The sequence below is a fragment of the Ursus arctos genome, unplaced genomic scaffold (assembly GCF_023065955.2).
Source record: "Ursus arctos isolate Adak ecotype North America unplaced genomic scaffold, UrsArc2.0 scaffold_2, whole genome shotgun sequence".
NCBI classification, from domain to species: Eukaryota; Metazoa; Chordata; class Mammalia; order Carnivora; family Ursidae; genus Ursus; species Ursus arctos.
The window spans coordinates 25485684-25505245 of record NW_026622874.1 but is presented as its reverse complement, the minus strand read 5'-3'; the positions used below and the strand labels follow the sequence as shown (position 1 = coordinate 25505245).

At 42.3% G+C, this 19562-nt stretch overlaps 1 protein-coding gene across 2 annotated transcripts in view; it reads right to left on the bottom strand.

Moving 5' to 3' along the window:
• The window catches only part of STX6 (syntaxin 6), a 46646-nt gene extending 28937 nt beyond the window's left edge, over positions 1-17709 (bottom strand). Inside the window, exon 1 of one of the 2 annotated variants that reach the window (XM_026509170.4) lies at positions 17417-17709. In XM_026509170.4, the coding sequence (XP_026364955.1) occupies positions 17417-17451 (35 nt within the window). In that variant the 5' untranslated portion in view covers positions 17452-17709. The remainder of the gene's footprint in view (positions 1-17416) is intronic. The other variant, XM_026509171.4, reaches the window with a different exon arrangement.
• Positions 17710-19562: the final 1853 nt, after the last annotated feature.

Sequence of the window (19562 nt, the reverse complement as noted above, 5' to 3'; positions counted from 1 at the left end):
ACAAAATTTAATGTTTCTCTGAACAGCCTATACTTAAAAGTCATATAAGAAGCAATCCTACAAATCAACTAAAGTGCCACTAACATTCACACATGCTGCCATTTGGTGTGACAGTAATTTATATTCACATGAACAAGTCCTAACACAGCTTTCCTTTTCTTTGGGGGGGGGGGGGTGAGGGGTAGTGAGGGTAAAAAGGGCTGAGGAAGGGTTACTCATGCAGTTAGTCTTTCAGAAGGGAAGGATTTTAATCTGACTTTAAAAAATTTTTTAAATTCTAGTATAGTTAACAGCCAGTGTTAGGTGAGTTTCAGGTGTACAATACAGTGATTCAACAATTTCATACATTACTCAGTGCTCATCATGATAAGTGTGCTCTTAATTCCCTTTACCTACTTCCCCCATCCCTCCCACCCCCCTTCCCTCTGGTAACCATCAGTTTGTTCTCTTATAATTAAGAGTCTGTTTCTTGGTTTGTCTTTTTTTTTTCCTTAACTTTGCTCATTTGTTTTGTTTCTTAAATTCCATATATGAGCGAAATCATATGATATTTGTCTTTCTCTGACTGACTTGTTTCATTTAGCAGAATGAAACACTAAATTCTACACCTGAAACTAGTATTACATTGTATGTTAACTAACTGAAAATTAAATTAAAACTTGGAAAATAAATAAATAAATAAATAAAAGAAATATAAATATAAATAAATAAAATAAAAATAAATAGAAGTGATACACATTAAAAAAAAAAAAAAAGACCAACCACTTTTGAGGTAGCATTCTATACTGCTGTAGTGAGAATGACACTATAACTTTTCAGAAATGCAAATTTCCGACACAGAAGAGAAAAACAAAAAAAGAACTTGGCCTCCTAACAATGGGCCGATAGCCACAATTTAAATGTTATAATTGACTATTACTGCATATAAAAACCAAAAAAGAATCATTTTATAATTATTTGGTCTCTTGTATGCAAAAATTATAATCTTCATGCACCGAAAGGAAGAGATCTGTTTTGATCCTTCAATGATTTCTTAACTAGTTCTTCTGGGTGTTCACTCAGGATGTTTGCTGCCTACAGCTTTAAGACAGAAACTGCGTATGCGTCCTATTCCCTCTGACAGTTTAAGTACCAGAAGATAAAGCACTAATAAAATGAAGAAAAGTGCCTTACAATAATATTTCAGTTTGAGAATACTCATTAGACCATTAAAATGGAGAATACAGCTATGGGGTCAGGCTGAACACATCACTGAGCTATACGGCCAACAGTGACATCACCCCAGGTCTGTTCAACACCCAGCTGACGGGTTAGCAGAGTCCTCTCATTGTTCCTTCCACATCAGCCTTATACTTTCAGTGCTAGTGAGAAACTCTTAACATAAAAAGGGGAGAGACTAAGTACGTGTTTTTACTTTCTCGTAAGGTTTCTGGCTGATTTGGTAGAGAAAGAGGTACACATCTTCCCATAATACCAGGTACTTGGTTTATTTCTAAGTGTTGAACATCAATTATGAGAATAGAAGACAGAGTTAAAGAGGTATCTATAATATCTCATTTTAAAGAATATAAAAATTAACAATTCTGTCAAGTACATATATAAATTCCTTTTTGAGAACTAGAAGCCTTAAACCGAAGAAAGCCTCAGGCCAGGGCATACCACATTCTCCACCCCCAGAACACAACCATATGCTCAAATTAAACTCTCTTTTTTTTTTTAAAGATTTTATTTATTTATTCGACAGAGATAGAGAAAGCCAGCAAGAGAGGGAACACAAACAGGGGGAGTGAGAGAGGAAGAAGCAGGCTCATAGCGGAGGAGCCTGATGTGGGGCTCGGTTCCATAACGCCGGGATCACGCCCTGAGCCAAAGGCAGACGCTTAACCGCTGTGCCACCCAGGCGCCCCTCAAATTAAACTCTCTTAAGTAGCAATCCCTACACTCTTTTGGTCTCAGGGCTCCTCTGCGCTCTTCAGAATTACTGAAGACCCCAAAGAAGCTAGACTGATGTGTGCTCTTTATCTATTGCCATTTACCATATTAGAAATTCAAACAGATGTTTACAAAGTATTTATCAAGTAATCAAACATAATGAACTACCTACATGTTAATATAATGTTTTTGCAAAAAAATTTTCAAAACAAAAAAAATTACACTGTTTTATATGTTTGCAGATCTCTTTAGTATCTGGTTTAACAGAAGACAGCTGGATTCTCATATCTCCTTCTACATTCAGTCTCTTGACATGTTTTATTCAAGTATATGAGGAAAATCCAGCCTCATACAGATAGACAGATGGAAAAGGGAGGAATATTTTAATAGACTGTTTAGATAATTGTACATATTCTTTTTTGACCCTAAACCAAAACTCAATAAAGTGGCAGTTTCTTAAAGGTTAGTTGCAATGTGGAACCTGAAACTGTATCAAAGACATTTTGAACTCTTCATATATTACAATCCATTGCCCTACCTTGTATTTTGAATGGATCTTTTACCTACCCATGTTTGATTTTATCACATATACTGGTCATCTGGAAAGTATCAGTTTACTGAGGACCAGAAGTCTTGCAAATGCTGACTCTTTTCATTACACAATATCCCAAATCATATAATATCACCACCAATCTCATCAGAAAAACTTAACTATCAGGAACCTATAAGATGATAGGAGTTGACGCAAGCTTTCCAAAATTTTATTTTTAAAAAAAGGCTCTACTTTTATCATCAGCAAAAAACCTGTCAATTGTTTTCTATTAAGTGACAAGTTCACTTTCTTCATTTTTGGGAAAATATCTCAAGTACTTTTTAGATAATTGTGAAATCTGAGAACATGTGCAATAGCGAGTTTGCCAGGCATTCTTTCAAGTAAAAATGAGAGTCTGTGGAGGGAAAAAAAGGAGCTATTTCAGCTAGCAACTCAATCACAAATTGCTTTTCCCAGAGACAGCCATCTTATTTCACAATACAGCAAAAGTGCTTCGGCATACTCTCAGTTTGTCACGCAGATCAGCAAAATGTGTACTAAGGCTGGGAGAAAACGTTTATGAATTAAAAAACTGATCAATGTCTTTTATCTAGAATATAATTTTTTTAAAACTCTCAAAATTTAACAAAACTAAAACAAACCCAATTAAGAAATGGGGTGGGGGGTAAGGGAAATGGGCAAAAGATGTGAATAGTCACTTTACCAAAGATGACATACAGATGACAGCTCAGCATACAAGATGTCCACTACCATTAGTTATTAGAAAAATGCAAATTAAATCCACAATGAGATACCACGACAAATGACTGAATGCCAAAGTGCTGACCAGGTGGTGGAGTAACTGAACTCTCATGCATTTCTAGTGGGAATGCAAACTGATACAACCACTTTGGAAAATAATGTGGCTCTTTTGTAAACATGTTTACCATATGACCAAACAACCTCGCTTGTAGGTGACATGAAAACTTACATTCACACAACCATCTGCAAATTCTTATAGTAGCTTTAGTCATAATTGCCACAAATTGAAAACCACCAGCCCTCAAGCGATAGCGACTAACCTAACAAGACCTCCAGTCAGCCGAGACCACCCAGACCAGTTTGAGCGTAACCCCCAACTCAACCCTGCGTAGATGGACCATGGAGTCACCTCTAGAATGACCAACAACTACCTTTGCTTCATTATAATATTAAAATCTTCAGCCAAGGAGGAGCACAAGCCTCATTTACATAACATACAATGTACACATAGGCATGTTTTCTGAAGGCACATGTGCAACCCTCTACCCACCTCTACATATGACAAGGCTCCCCTTTTAAAATATTCATCCTAACCCTAAATAAAAGGAACCCATCCAACACTTGCTCAGGGAGTCACAACTTTGGAAGTTATTCCCTGTGATCTCCTTATTTGCTGCAAATAGAGTTTCCTTTGTGCCAACAACTTACTTGATGTAGTATGTTTTTTTATTTGACTTTATTTAAATTCAATTAATTAACATATAGCGTATTATTAGTTTCAGAGGTAGAGTTCAGTGATTCATCAGTTAAATATAACACCCAGTGCTCATTATATCACCTGCTGTAGTTTTTATCTGTGACTCACCAAGGAGCAAACTCACATTAGTTCGGTTACAAAGGGACACAGAGAAACCTTTAGGGGGATGGATCTGTCTTATATCTTATTTGTGGAGGTGGTGGTTACACACAACTGTATCCATTTGCTAAATTCTGAAGAACTGTACACTAAAAATTAGGATCAATTTTACCGAAGGTAAATTATAACTTTAAAAAAATGAACATGTCTTTGAGGATCAAGATTTGATACAATTAATAATTTTTACTGTTTCAATGAAGAACACTTTCAAGGGAATATGACTTTTTTTTCTTTTTCACTGCGAGGGAGGAACACAATGACGACTAGTCAGTTTGGTACCACTGCCCTGACCTAGGCAGTTCTACCTGCCACCGCTTTTTCAATCATTGGTGTAAATGTCAGCACAATGGTAAAAGCAAACCACATCTGAGTTATTACGAAAAGCGTTTTAAGCTCAGGGACTCTTCTGTGAAAGGGGTGAGAATCCCTTGAGATCCAAGCACCACACTTTCATAACCACACCTCCTAAGACATTGATAGTCAGACTTGAGGGGAGGAGGGGAACATGGATGGATTCAATTCTAGCAGCACAGAGTGAAATCAAGGAGCCCTCAAGCATGTTCTGAAAAAGACATCAAAGAAATGGCAGGAATCAGAAAAATGCCACAAAGCAATCCCAGGATAACATTCAACACCCCACAGGCCCGGGCCAGTGACCTGGCTTATTCCACTCTTGAGCTCTTATTTTTTAAGAGGTTTCATCTTTAGTTTTCAGTTAGTGGCACATACATAAGAAAGGCAAAGTAGTCATTACTTTGCAGTTCTAAGACAAACATTTCAAGGAATTACAAAGGTGGGAACTATCAGCAATGGTTCACATCTCAAAGCCAGAACCTACAGTGTCTCAAGGAACCCTATTTTAATAGCAGCATGTGGGGTCCCTCAAAGTTTAAAACATCCCCCGACTTCATTTCAGCTTAGTGCTAGCCTGCAAAAGAAGGCATGAAAGGAGAGTAGAAAACATCACGTGTCACAAACTAGCCAAATATTAATGGTAACCAGAATTTTCAAGAGAACTTGGGATTCCTGATCAGTTTCAAGAGCCACGAGACACAGCTAATGATGTGTGAGACTCTAGTGAGACAACTTCTTCAATTAGGAACCATTTGTAAATATCTGGAACTAAATATTTAAAATCACTAGGCATTCCAAGTAAATCAATTAACAGGACAGAGAACAACAAAAAGACGGAGGACCATATAACAGTGTCATCTGTTTGAGATTTGTGAGGGTTTTAACAAGAGAAGGAGAAGAACCCACTCACTGAATTTTCTTCACACTACTTTCTCAGGAAGGGCAAGGGAGCTGTTTCTGTGAGAAGCGGCTAGTTAGGCACTTCCCCCCCCGCCCCACATGCCCGGCACTGCCAGCTCTGCACAGCCCATGTGAGCACAGCGCCCTGTGAGGAGCGCAGCACCCTGACCAGAAAGCAGCAGCTGCTGACTCCTTAGGTGACAGAGAGCCACTTTTGTGTATAGTTTCCAGAAAGGTCAAAATCACAAAACACTGCTTTCCTTTTCCTGTGAAGTCTGGTTTACTTGTTTGAGGTTTTTCTTTCAACTATGTGAAGGGAATGACTGAAATCTGATGCCCAGAACTTTCCATGAGGGGCCAGGTATACCTTGAATTTTTGGAGCTCTTCAGCTTAACAAACTTCTTGGTTAACCATCTGCTCACCAACAGCTCTGGGAATCCTGTCTGGCACCATTTCACCAAAAACTTGCTGTTTACTCTCCTAGGTAGTACAGGTTTAGCTGCTGACCCTGAGAAGTGCCCACAAAAGTCAAACAGATTTTCTGCTGCCACATCTGTTACAGATGTTTCCAAAGTCAGTTCTGTCTGACACAGTCTGTGGCAACAAGAGTCACAGTGTTGGAAAATCCTAAGGGTGAAGATCTTCCACCTTGCTGTCTACCAAATGGTCTATCAAAATCAAGGGACCTGTCATATCCTCATGGATTAAACTCCATGAACACCAGAATGAAGGTCCTTCACTGCAGTCCGCCTCAAAGCCCAGGGAACTACTGGTAAGCAACTGCCAAGAGTGAAAACACAGTCTACATCTTTGAAGAATATATCTTTTCGGCAAAAATGAAGTCATCAAAGCTTTCAAAACCAGGTTCTTCCATTCATTATAAATAAAAAGTTGACACTGTCAGAACTAACCTAGCTTGTTTCCAAAGCCAGTCAAACACTAACCCTCTGTCATTGCTAGCTGAGCCTCTCCCGTACAACATTCTAGTCTGTTCCACCATGCGTAAGGGCCCACCATCCCAACCAACCTCTAGGGCTAAAGGCAATACATCCAGATGTCCATAAAAATCACCAAGTTTTCTTATCTAGATCTTGCCAAGTTTCTCAGTAAAGTTTGAGGAAGGAGTATCTCAACCATGAAGAAGCTTTGGTTTTGCAGAATCTGTCATTCAGCTATGCCAACAAGTTGCACAATAATTGTAGCTGAAACCTCCATCAGCCTACTGATTTCTCCTTTCTTCTTTGATCATGCTGATAGACTCCGAACTGGCATCTGTTCCAGTCACTGTGTCTGTATAACCACCCCCCCAAAACGTAGTGGAGTAAAACAAGCATTTATTACGCTCATGGATTCTGCGGGTCGGGAAATCGTGCCAAACACAGAAGAAATGGCTGGTCCCTGCTTCACAGTGTCTGTGGCTGCAAAAACATAGGCTCCTCGGTAGTGTCTCTGTGTCTGTGTCTCTCCACATGATCTCTCTAGCAGAGCGGCTTCGGTGTAGCTGGACTTCTCACATGTTAGCTCAGGACACCCCAGCCTTGCATCCCGAGTCAGGAAGATGCAGGTGGAAGCTGTACTGGCTGTCTCTTAGGGCTTAAGCTTCAGGAGTCAAGCAGTGTCATTTCTGACTCATTCTGTCAGTTGAGGCAATTACAAAGGTCTTCCCAGGTCCCAGGGAAAGAAATTAGGATCCCAGCTTGATAGAAGAATGCCAGCTTCACAATTTAAGAAAAGCAAATGGGGCAGGATATATACCGGGGTGGCCACCTTTAGAAAAAGACAATCGGCCCCAAGACCAGTATCTAGGGCAGTGCTCCTTCTGCACGACTCTTTACAGAGAGGTTCCTGTTTCATCAATATACTCAGAGGCTAGGAAAGGCAAATGGTTTCCATTCTAGTAACGAAACCTGAAAAACCCAGGCTGTGCAAGCCTCTGCAACCATATCCCCCCTCCGGCCCCCTAGCCTACCAGCCTCTTTCCACTACCAATCCCTTGTGCTAGGTAAGGGAGGAGCTCTTGTTACTGCTTGACTTCCACACTCACATCTTCTGTATTTAAGGGGAAAACCACACACACTCCTTTCACTTGACCTCGCTGTCATTTCCAAATTCAACTGTACGGTGATACCTTTTGCAATTACTCTTGTGGGGGGAAAATTGACTCTACTTAGTTACCCACGGTTATATACAATTTTGACCTCAATTTGCTGCTGCTTCCACAACCCCCCTGGGATAGTGCTACTGCTACCAACGACACCGCAGATCAAAGTCATGATGGCTTGAATGTGTCTTCACTTTCAATGTACTTGCCACTACAGCCTTCAGAGCTATTTTCTTGAAACTCTCACTTCCTTTGTTTTTGTGTCATTGTGGTCTTCTAGTTTCTACCAGTTTTCTCTTTCCTTTTCCTCTATTTGGTCCTAGTGTTTCCTAGCACTTTTCATAGCTTCTAGGCGTTCATCAATACTCACAGGTTCAAAAGATCCCTTTCAGCTGTTGACTCCCCAACCGCATTACCAACCCTAGTCACTCACCAGGACTAATTCCTTTATTTTTAGCTGCCTATAGGACCATTCCATTTGCCTAAAACCAAACTGATCTTATCCTGCCTATAAATTAATTAATTTAAAAAATTTTTAAAATTTAGATAAAGATAAAGCAGAGAAAAAGTCTGCTTCCTTCTCTAGCTTCCCCCTTTCAGTCAATAGTGCCTCTATCTTCCAAGATTTCAAACTTGTCTAGACACTCTTCCTCTTAAAAGTTCTCACCTTGCACAACATCTACTTAAGTGCAGTCACTGGATTTTAGATCTGGAAGGAACTTTCAAGATATCTAGTCTGCACTCGTTGAACAAACAGGAGAATTGGAGCTTAGGCATCTAGGCTGTTTGCCTCAAATGCTTCCGACTCTATGAGGTGCCTTCCAGTACCAAGACCTATTCAATCCTATCTTTGCTAAGCCTTCAGACAAATCTATTTCTTTTGTGGAATCAGAAGACCTGATTTGCCCACAGGCTAGTAAACAGTAACTGCTAGTTAAAACTGCCACCTGGTTAAGAATTTACAATAGGAAACAGATTAAATTTAAACTTCTCAGCTGGGTATTCCACATCTTCCTCCCCCAAACTGGCCCACTTTAATATCCAACCTGATTTCTTACTGAAACAAAATCTGTGTCAGTTGGCAGTTCTCCTTCCCACCCTCCCCTTTCTCATTCCTGGCTCTAGACTTCTGGTCGCTTCTTTCCCAGCCAAGAGTCCCTACATCTCTGCAAATGAAAAGTAGACATTTTCTTTAAGGGCTAGAATGAGACCCTATTACCTGCTTCACTAAAATGTCCTTGACCAACATTCCCACTGGGGTCTTTCCTTTTTTCAGTCTTCATAACATCTCAACTCTACTCTGAAATCTTCCACACAATGCACATTGTCTTTCGCCTATACTCCGGGTGTCTGCATGGTGTTGTCCAACCAGACTACAATTTCAGCCAAATACAGTATTAGGCATTCAATAAATTTATAACAAACGTTTGCAAACTTTTTACAGTGAAACATCTGATTCTGACTTTAAAAAAGAGAACTGAGATTAGACTTACATTCATTTGTATTAGACTAAAACTACCTTGCAGGCATGTGATTTCTTTTTCAGTGATTAGACCAAGAAACAGTTCTCTCAACATTGTGAATAAAATGCACACGCCTGCCTGCAAGGAACTCATAATCTAGAGTTAAGAAGACTGCACATGCGGACAAATGCTGGTTAAAGAATACAACATATACCATATTGCTCATCTGCTTACTTAGGCCATTATTTCAACATTGATCCACAGCCAAGAACCTGGAAACTATCCTTACTCAGGCACACAAAGCCTCCAAAACAACAACATAGTAAAGAGCCGCAACATTCATGCCTTTCACCTACAGAAGAAGCTCACTTGGTACCAACAGACTCTCATATTCCAATGCTCAATTTTGTAGTTTTCTTGGCCATTCAATTGGAAGTTGCAAGTTCTAAAAGGCTTACAGCAAGATAGGGAAAAATACCCAAAACTCAAAATGGATGCACTCATCAAACAAGCACCGCATGAGTCCCTACAAAATACAAAGATGAAAACAACAGGATTCAAATATGATTTTTTTAAAAGATTTTTTATTTATTTATTCAACAGAGATAGAGACAGCCAGCGAGAGAGGGAACACAAGCAGGGGGAGTGGGAGAGGAAGAAGCAGGCTCATAGCGGAAGAGCCTGATCTGGGGCTCGACCCCATAACGCCGGGATTACGCCCTGAGCCAAAGGCAGACGCTTAACCGCTGTGCCACCCAGGCGCCCCTCAAATATGATTTCTTTTTTTCTTTTTTTTTTAAGATTTTATTTATCTATGTGACAGAGAGACAGCCAGCGAGAGAGGGAACACAGCAGGGGGAGTGGGAGAGAAAGAAGCAGGCTCCCAGCGGAGGAGCCTGATGTGGGGCTCGATCCCAGAATGCTGGGATCACACCCTGAGCTGAAGGCAGATGCTTAACGACTGAGCCACCCAGGTGCCCTCAAATATGATTTCTTAAAATGAGAATCCCAGGACTGTTAAGAGATCAGGGGAAATGGGTGCGGGTGGGAGATAGAGAGGAGATAGGCGTGTATTCTGGAGGGCAATCTGGTAATATGCATCAGAAGCTTTGAAAATGTGCTTACTCTCTCAATTAGCAAATCTGCTAAAGAAATACAGGCTATGGAAATAGAAGCAGCAATAAAGACCTGTCAGGCATTCATTCTCCTTGCCACTATTTTATTTGTAATAGTGATAAATTAGAAATATCTTAACTGTCATCCTAGGTAATCATTTATATTACATTTGGAAAAAAGATTTTATTTACTTATTTGAGAGAGAGAGCATGCTAGAGAGAGAAAGAGCACAAGCAGAGGGGAGGGGCAGAGAGAGAGGGAGAAGCCGACTCCCCGCTGAGCAGGAAGCCGGAACTCGAACTCAATCCCAGGACCCAGGAATCATGACCTGAGCCAAAGGCAGACATTTAACCGACTGAGCCACCCAGGTGCCCTCATTTATATTACATTTCTATGACAAAATACAATGCAGTCATTAAAAGCCCTCCCACTGAAGACATTTTAAGGATATAAAAAAATACAGATAGCCCTCCCATCCTCTTTCCGCGCTGCCATATGTGCACGAGAATGTCCTGGCAGATGCTCTCAAGAGCATTAACAATGCTGAAAAGAGGCAAATGTCAGGTTCTTATTAGGCTATGCTCCAAAGTCATCATCCAGTTTCTAACCATGATGATAAAGCATGGTTACACTGGCGAATTTGAAATCAGTAACGTTCACAGAGCGGGGAAAATTGTTGTGAACCTCACGGGCAAGTTAAACAAGTGTGGAGTGATCAGTCCTAGATTTGATGTACAACCCAAAGATCTAGAAAAATGGCAGAATAATCTGCTCCCATCCCACCAGTTTGGTTTCGTTGTACTGACAACCTGTGGCATCAATCAACCTCTGACAACCAATGGCATCACGAACCATGAAGAAGCAAGATGAAAGCACACAGGAGGGAAAATCCTCGGATCCTTTTTCTAGGGATACATATGTGCAAATAAAACGCCTCAATGGAAAAAAAAATAACAGAGGAAAAGATTATAATATAGTATCATGCCAACTTCTGAAACAATTATTCAATAATAATAATACACACATATATAAATTCTGGCCTTTTCACTTATAAGCCTGAAGTTCTGTGTTTTTGTTGTTGTTTTTTTTTTTTTTACTAAGTTTCATTTTCTTCTTTTTAATGATAATAATAGCACCAGTACTTACTTTATAAGGATTAAAAAAAATAATTATTGGGGCGCCTGGGTGGCACAGCGGTTAAGCCTCTGCCTTCGGCTCAGGGCGTGATAACAGGGCGTGATCCTGGTGTTATGGGATCGAGCCCCACATCAGGCTCCTCCACTATGAGCCTGCTTCTTCCTCTCCCACTCCCCCTGCTTGTGTTCCCTCTCTCGCTGGCTGTCTCTATCTCTGTTGAATAAATAAAATCTTTAAAAAAATAATAGTAATTATTGTTAGGTTCTTAGCACAATGCCTGATATATCCTGAGATCAAAAACTGATGAAAAGGACTGCCTAAAACTATTAATAGAAATAAAGATCAAAAGACACCAAAATTTTAACAAATTCTTTTTGGATGGTGGCATTTCAATAAATTTTTATTCTCCTTCTTATATTTTTGTTTCCTAGATTTTCTAAAATAAGCATATATTAATTTAACGTTAGTTTAAATGTTACTCAAAAACCAGTAAGACATGGTCTCTCCTCTCAGAAAGGGCAGCTTATTTGGATGGAAACATAGAAACAGACATTTAAAAGAAAGTATTTATTGGGCATTTAGTATGTGCCCCCAACTGCTAGGTAATTTACATACATTAACTCATTTAATCCTTATAACCAATAAAGCAGGTATTTTTAAGCCAATTTTGTACATTGCTAACCCATTTTGTACAAATAGGTTCAAAGAGAATTAACTTGCCCAAAGTTACACCAAGTAACTGAAAGGTGAGATCCCAATGTTAGGTCAGCCTGATTACCAAAAAAACAGTTCTTTCAGCAAACTTCGCTGCCTCCTGAAGTCAGATAAAAAGAAAAATTACACCCAGAATCCACTTTTCCTTTCTCTTTAACCCTCTTTATTCTTACAGAACTTATCACCACCTGACATATCACGTTATTTGTCTGTTTCCTGTCCTCAGAATGCAAGCTCCATAAGGATGGGATTTAGTCTGTTCACTGCTGTACCCTCAGCTCCCAGCACACAAAAACAGACACTCAATAAGGATGTCAGAATAGAGGATTCTGAATAGAGAAATGACCTGATCGTGTCTGTGTGGATACATCTGTAGCAGTGCGAAGCTTGCTGAAGAAGTTGCTTACAGGAGTCCAGGTGAGAGAGAACGAGGACATGCGCTAGGGTAGAAGAACCATAGCTAGAGAGGGAGAGAAGATTCTAGAAATATCCAAGGGGTGGCACTGATAGGACACGATGATCAAGTGGACATGAGACTGAAGGTGAATGGGGAGTCAGGAGTGGAGGGCTAAGAGGAGGAAAGTCTGGTCAGGCGTTTGTAGGGAGGGGAGAGAATGGGGCCAGAGTGACCAGGATGTGCTCAGGTACACAGGGAGTACCTGACACAATGGGCATAATCAAGCTCCCAGTGAGAGCACATGGAGAGGATCCACCAGAGAGGCTACGAGTTAAGGGCAGGCCAGAGGTGATTTAGGAGAGCCTGGAGTTTCAGGGACCGAGTTCTGGTGCTGTAAATACCACTGTGAATGTCTACGCCAGGTAGGGGCCACATGTGCCCTGAGAGCTCAGCTGCCCCACTGCGGTGGTTTTCTTCTCTGTGTCCTGGGATCCTGCTCTGAACAGGACACTGATAGTGTCAAAACCTCACATAACCAGCCTCAAACATCCAGGCATTAAGAACTGCATATTTCGATTAACACAGCTTTCTAACTAGTCCCCTTCTAAATCTTTCCTCACACTGATGCATCCAACAGTACTACCAAATCAATATTCCTAAAAACGTTCATTTCATTCCACTTCCCAGATTTAAAAATCTCCAATGGCTTCAAAATGAGGCTCTCCTTGACCCTATTCTACCTGCATTGTGACATTTTAACAGTGTGAGTAGAATCAGGCAGTTCAAATTTGAATCCTGGGTCTACCACTTATTAGCTGTGTGACCCCAGGCAAATAACTTAACCCCTCTGTGCTCCCTCAGTTCCTCATCTCTAAAATGGGGCTAGTGCCCACATCACAGAGCTGTTCCCATCAAGTGAAATTTTTTATAAAGTGCTTACGTAGCACAAAATGCCTGGATAGGAGTTGCATCCTTAAAATGTTAGCTATTATTATTACTTCCCTTAAATAAACTTCCTACACCACCTGGGATGCTCTCCTTGATCATTTCTAATACACAATGCCCATCTCAGGGCATCTGCTGGCAATGTTCCCACCCATGAATCACTACTCCTTAACCACCCGCACCACCACCACGAGTATTTATTTAACATTTATGCTGTATATTCAAGGTGCTGGGCTGGAAATACAGGGAAAATAAACAGTCCCAACCCTCAGAGCTCATAGTCTAATAATGAAAGACAGCCAGAGGAAGAGGTGCAATAATGCGTTATGAGTGCCAAGGGAAGCACTTCCTGGAGGCAATGCAGATGCTTACACTGAATCTTCAAAGCTTAGTGGGTGACCCAGGCAGAGCAGGAGTCCGTGGAGTAAGAGCACCCAGGATGGAGTCATACTTACCAAGAACTTACCAAGTCATACTTACCAAGAACTTACCAAGTCTGACCTTGCTGGGGCTCTGTGCTGAGGGTAGGCAGAGTGGGGAGAGGGGAAAAGGACGGCTGGATCACGGTGGTCATGAAGTGTTTGGACTTTACTCTGTAGGCAACAGGCAGCCACTAAATGATGTTAAGTACGGAACCCCTGCTTGAGTTCTAGAAGAGCTATACCTCTGCTACCCAACGTGGGCTCCACATGTGACCACAGAACGCCTGCGATGCACTGGTGTGACTAAGGAACTAATTTTCTTATTTCAGTTCAATTTAAAACCTGATATGCAATTCCGTTACTGGAAAATTTTTAAATATGTTTGGAATGTTTGGGTATGTGAATCTACTTTTTTTTTTTTTTTTTTAAGATTTTATTTATTTATGTGACAGAGACAGCCAGCGAGAGAGGGAACACAAGCAGGGGGAGTGGGAGAGGAAGAAGCAGGCTCATAGTGGAGGAGCCTGATGTGGGGCTCGATCCCAGAACGCCGGGATCACGCCCTGAGCCGAAGGCAGACGCTTAACCGCTGTGCCCCCCAGGCGCCCCGTGAATCTACTTTTTCAACTGTAAATTTAATGAACTCTAAATACAGATCAAATATTCATGATGAAAATTTAGTGTCCAAACTGAGATGTGCTATACATATAAAATATATTCCAAATTTGAAAACTTTAAACAAAAAAGTAAACTATCCCATTATAAACTTCATATTAACCACATGCTGAAATATTCTGAATATATTAAAGATAACATTAAAATTAATTTCACCAGTTTCTTTTTTTTTTTTTAAGATTTTATTTATTTATTTGACAGAGACAGCCAGCGAGGGAGGGAACACAAGCAGGGGGAGTGGGAGAGGAAGAAGCAGGCTCATAGTGGAGGAGCCTGATGTGGGGCTCGATCCCAGAACGCCGGGATCACGCCCTGAGCCGAAGGCAGACGCTTAACCGCTGTGCCCCCCAGGCGCCCCGTGAATCTACTTTTTCAACTGTAAATTTAATGAACTCTAAATACAGATCAAATATTCGTGATGAAAATTTAGTGTCCAAACTGAGATGTGCTATACATATAAAATATATTCCAAATTTGAAAACTTTAAACAAAAAAGTAAACTATCCCATTATAAACTTCATATTAACCACATGCTGAAATATTCTGAATATATTAAAGATAACATTAAAATTAATTTCACCAGTTTCTTTTTTTTTTTTTAAGATTTTATTTATTTATTTGACAGAGACAGCCAGCGAGGGAGGGAACACAAGCAGGGGGAGTGGGAGAGGAAGAAGCAGGCTCCCAGCAGAAGAGCCTGATGTGGGGCTCGATCCCAGAACGCCGGGATCACGCCCTGAGCCGAAGGCAGACGCTTAACGACTGTGCCACCCAGGCGCCCCTAATTTTACCAGTTTCTTTTCACTTTTTTTTTAAGTGACCTCTATGCCCAATGCCCCGGAGATCAAGAGTTGCATGCTCCACTGATTAAGCCAGCCAGGTGCCCCTTTCTACTTTTTAACATGGCTACTAGGAAATGTAAAATGGCATATATGGCTCACATTATATTTCAGACAGCACTGATCCAACAGAACCAAGGGCAGATGACTAGAAACAGGCAGACCAATTAAGAGAGACACAGGCCTGAATTATCTCAATTCTACCCATCTTCATAACCTAATTCAAGACCTACTACTACTTCTAAAAGCTTTTCCAATCATAACCATTTCTAATGAGTTGCTTTTCTCAGAACTACTGGGGCACTTAATCTTCTGTAACATTTGCTTTATCGCTTAATTTATCACCTGTCATTTCTACTTATTTTGGGGTGAGTTGTTTCTCAGAGCCATCAGCTGCTAGGCTAAGGGCTACAACTTAGGCATCTAATTTTCCATATCGTGCAATGCATTTTCAATACTTTTAATAAATAGGGGTACACGGCTCTCCAAATATTCTGTCACAGCCACCCATGTGGCCAATTATACTTTTTCAGCAGAAGGTCTCGCCAATCTCTTCCTTCAGACACCTTAAGGACATGAGCTAAAATGATATAAAAGTCAACCAAGAATCCAGGCCAATATTCCAATACAGCAGTGATATCTAATCAGTGAGCGAGCACTGGTAGACTATATTGGATACTATCAGGAAAAAAAGGCCAAGATGTCAGAGCAATTTCGCATTTTCACAGATTCCATTAAAAATCAAACAAACAAAAAATTTCTGATTATCCCTGGTTTCCACTGCCAGAGATAACCTTTGCAACCTAAGCATTAAGAATTTTCATTGGAGGAAAAGATGCACGGCTTTAACATTTAAAAATTAACCCCTAAACTAATCTTTCTAACAAATAACACATTTTCCAGGTAGAGAGCCACATATTACCAATCAATCTGCAACACAGCATTTTCCTTTAAGTAGTAGCATCCTACTTTAAGTAGGATGAAGAAAAAATCCTTTTAGGAAAATGTTAAGAAGTATATAAATATATTTTACTGTATCATGGATAACAAAGTACTTCACCTAAAGTAGCATGTAAATTCTCTGAGAAGAATCCTTAAAACACACACACACACTCAACCAACTGGTCAGGCAGAAATAGGAAGCTAGCAACTAGCTCCAAGCAGAGGGACGCTTCGTGGTTAATAGGACTGATCTGGGAACTTTGTAGTTCCCAGATTTGTTTATGTCCGACATTTAAAACATAAAGCTGACAAGTTACAATAGCATGAGAATCCACCTTTTTTGCATTTGTTTAATGGCTACAAAGATAATATGGCAAAGTGCAAATGAAGTTTCTATCTCCAAACAAACAATCGAGCAATCAAAGATGGAGTCAGGACAGCTCACAGGGAAAAATAAGTTAAGGCAGTTCTGTTCCGAAAGGCTGGATAAGAAATGGGGGAAACCTGTCAAAGAGCCTGGATGAAATCAGGGAGTTAAAAAGAAAGCACTCACTTCCTTTAGCACTGTGGGAAAATCCCAGTTGCTAATAGAAAGCTGAGGAAAGTTTAGTTTGGCTGATTTCATTTTGTTTTCCTTCCAACATCATCGCCGAGTTCGAACGACTGCTTTCCTCCCCTCACATTACTCAGTAAAAACGCCCCCACTGAATTGAGTTGTCTTCCGGAGCCCTGCTCCCCCGCAGCCCAGCCTGCAAACGTGCTCAGACGCCTCTGGGCGTGTTGTGGTCTCACCACTCTGCGGGCCGGCGCTCCAAACTCAATGGACAATGGGAGCTCACCCCCAACAACGCCAACTACAAAGCTCAGGAGGGCCATTTCCCTTTTCCTGCCCAGATGCTGTTTTCCCTCCTTCGAAGTAGGGCCCCGTGCTCCACTAGAGCCCCAGTGTGGGCTGGGACGCGTGTCTCCCGCCCCACCTGCAGAGCTGCTGATCTCCTTGAACCCCAAATAAGTTGTATCTCCACGCACAGCCCACAAGAAATCCCCTTCCCCAGGGGCTTGGTTGGGGGCACGGTTTTCACAGTCCAGGTAGTACGGGGAGGGGATGCCTCTGGACGCTTGGTCATGGCCCTGCAAGCTAAGCCGTCCTCACTGTCCCCTCCCTAGTCTCCACTTGTCTCCCCTCCCCCTCCAGAGAGAAGAGCGGGGAGGTGCGGGCTGGCAGCACGGCCACCTCCTCCTCCAGTGGAGCTCACGGGGACACTCACCCTTTCACCACAAAGAAGGGGTCCTCCATGGACATGGCGTCCCGGCAACCGGCTGCCTCACGCCTGCTCCGCGCACAGGGCGCCCGCGCCCTCCAAGCCTCTCTCTGCCCACCCTACCGGTCTGCCGCAGCCGCCGGCGCCTCGGCCTGGGGAACCCAAAGCAACTGGCGCGCGCAGGCCGGGGCGCACCGGACCGCCGCCGGTCCAGCACTCGATTACCTCGCAGACCAAATCCCCGACTCTGACGCCGGCCCCTGCGCCTGCCTCCTCCCCCGGCTCCTCCCGGCGCGTCTGGCCGGCTTGACCCCGCCCCGGGACCCGCGGCCGCGGCCAACCACAGACGCGGCCCGCTGCACCACTTCCGCACCCGGTCTCACGTGACCAGGGCCAGCCCCACCCCCCGTCGGCGGGGCTTGGGCGCCGCGTCACGCAACCCTGGAGGCGGGGCTCTGAGGCGGGTGGGCGAGAGTCAGTGTTCCCCCACCTTCCCCACTCAGGCTTGGGGGGAGGAGCTGCTTGTTGCCTTATGGGGGGCAATTAGGTTTTCAAGGTATGCACTAGTACCTGATTTGTACAATCATTTTACCTTTCCTGTACCTTTAAGGCTTGATTTTGATGACATATGATTTATAAATCTATCTTGTCCTTGCAATAAATCACGCTTACATACATTATCTGACAATGATAATGTTGCACACCTCCTTTTTGTAGGTCTTACTTGTGTCCCCAATGCCCTAAAGGCTGCCATGTGCATTATCTCAATTTTCCTGGTGGGAAGGTATTATTTACAATTCGTAAATGACAAAAGTTCAGAGGTTTCAAGATTTCCTGGGGTCACACCCTGGACAGGGTGGAGTCACAGGTTCTGTGTGCTCTCCACTAGACTGGATGTATTTCCTATTGCTGCGTATCCTGCAAGTGAGCAATAAGGTAATTCATACAGCCTACAGTGCTTCCCTGGAGAGAGCTCCTCTGAGAGTCTAAGAAGGGGCCAGGTACGGCAATTTCTTCCCAGCTATACTTCAAGAGCCCTTCCAGATAGCGTTTTGGTCACAGCAATTAGCCAGCTCTCATGCTGTGTATGCTATAGCCTTTGCGAACTTTAATTGCTAATTATCACCCAGCACTTACCTGTGTCAGGCACTGTGCTGTTATCTTAGTTGCTCTCATAATGAGGTAATTACCATTATTATCCCCATTTTACGAATGAGAAATCTGAGACTCTTGGAGGTTAAGTGACTTGCTCAAGGTCACCAGTCCTTTTGGAGATGAAAGAGTCCTCAAAAGCCAGACAAACCCTGTTTGAACCTGGATTCTATTATTTGGTTTCTCATCTACAAAACATGAATAGTAATATTTAGCTTGTGGATTATCTGAAGGTTAAATAATACCGCATGTAAGCCCCAAGGCCCCCAAAGAGTGGGGAAGCAATTGTAAAGGTACAACCAAACCAATGTGGGTTCGCTCCTTGGTAAGTCAGAAACTGAACCACGTTGTCTCACAAAGAAAACTTTTATTTGCCGCAGATAAGGAGATCAAGGGGAATGGCTTCCGAAGCCTTGACTCCCCAAGAGAGGGTGAACGGGTTCCTTTTGTTTAGGGTGAGGATGAATATTTAGATAGGGAAGCCTTGTTCCTACGTAGAGGCTAGAGGCGGGCATAAGGTTGCCCAAGTGCCTTAAGGAAACATGCCGATATGTGCATTGTATGTTATGTAAATGAGTCTAAGTCTCCTCCTTGAGCCAATATTTTAGAATTATGATGAAATAAAGGTAGTTGTAGGTCATTCCAGTGGTCACTCCATGGTCCATCTACGCAGCCATGAGTGGGGGTCTAGCTCAAAAGGTCTAGGTGGTCTGGGCTGGTGGAAGGTCTTATCAGGGCCTTCACCATCACTGGAGGGGTGGTTTTGGGTTTTCATGTGCCTAAGAGGTAAGCCAGAAAGAAGAGCTTAGGGGCGCCTGGGTAGCACAGTCGTTAAACGTCTGCCTTCGGCTCAGGGCGTGATCCCAGCGTTCTGGGATCCAGTCCCACATCAGGCTCCTCCGCTATGAGCCTGCTTCTTCCTCTCCCACTCCCCCTGCTTGTGTTCCCTCTCTCACTGGCTGTCTCTCTCTGTCAAATAAATAAATTAAAATCTTTAAAA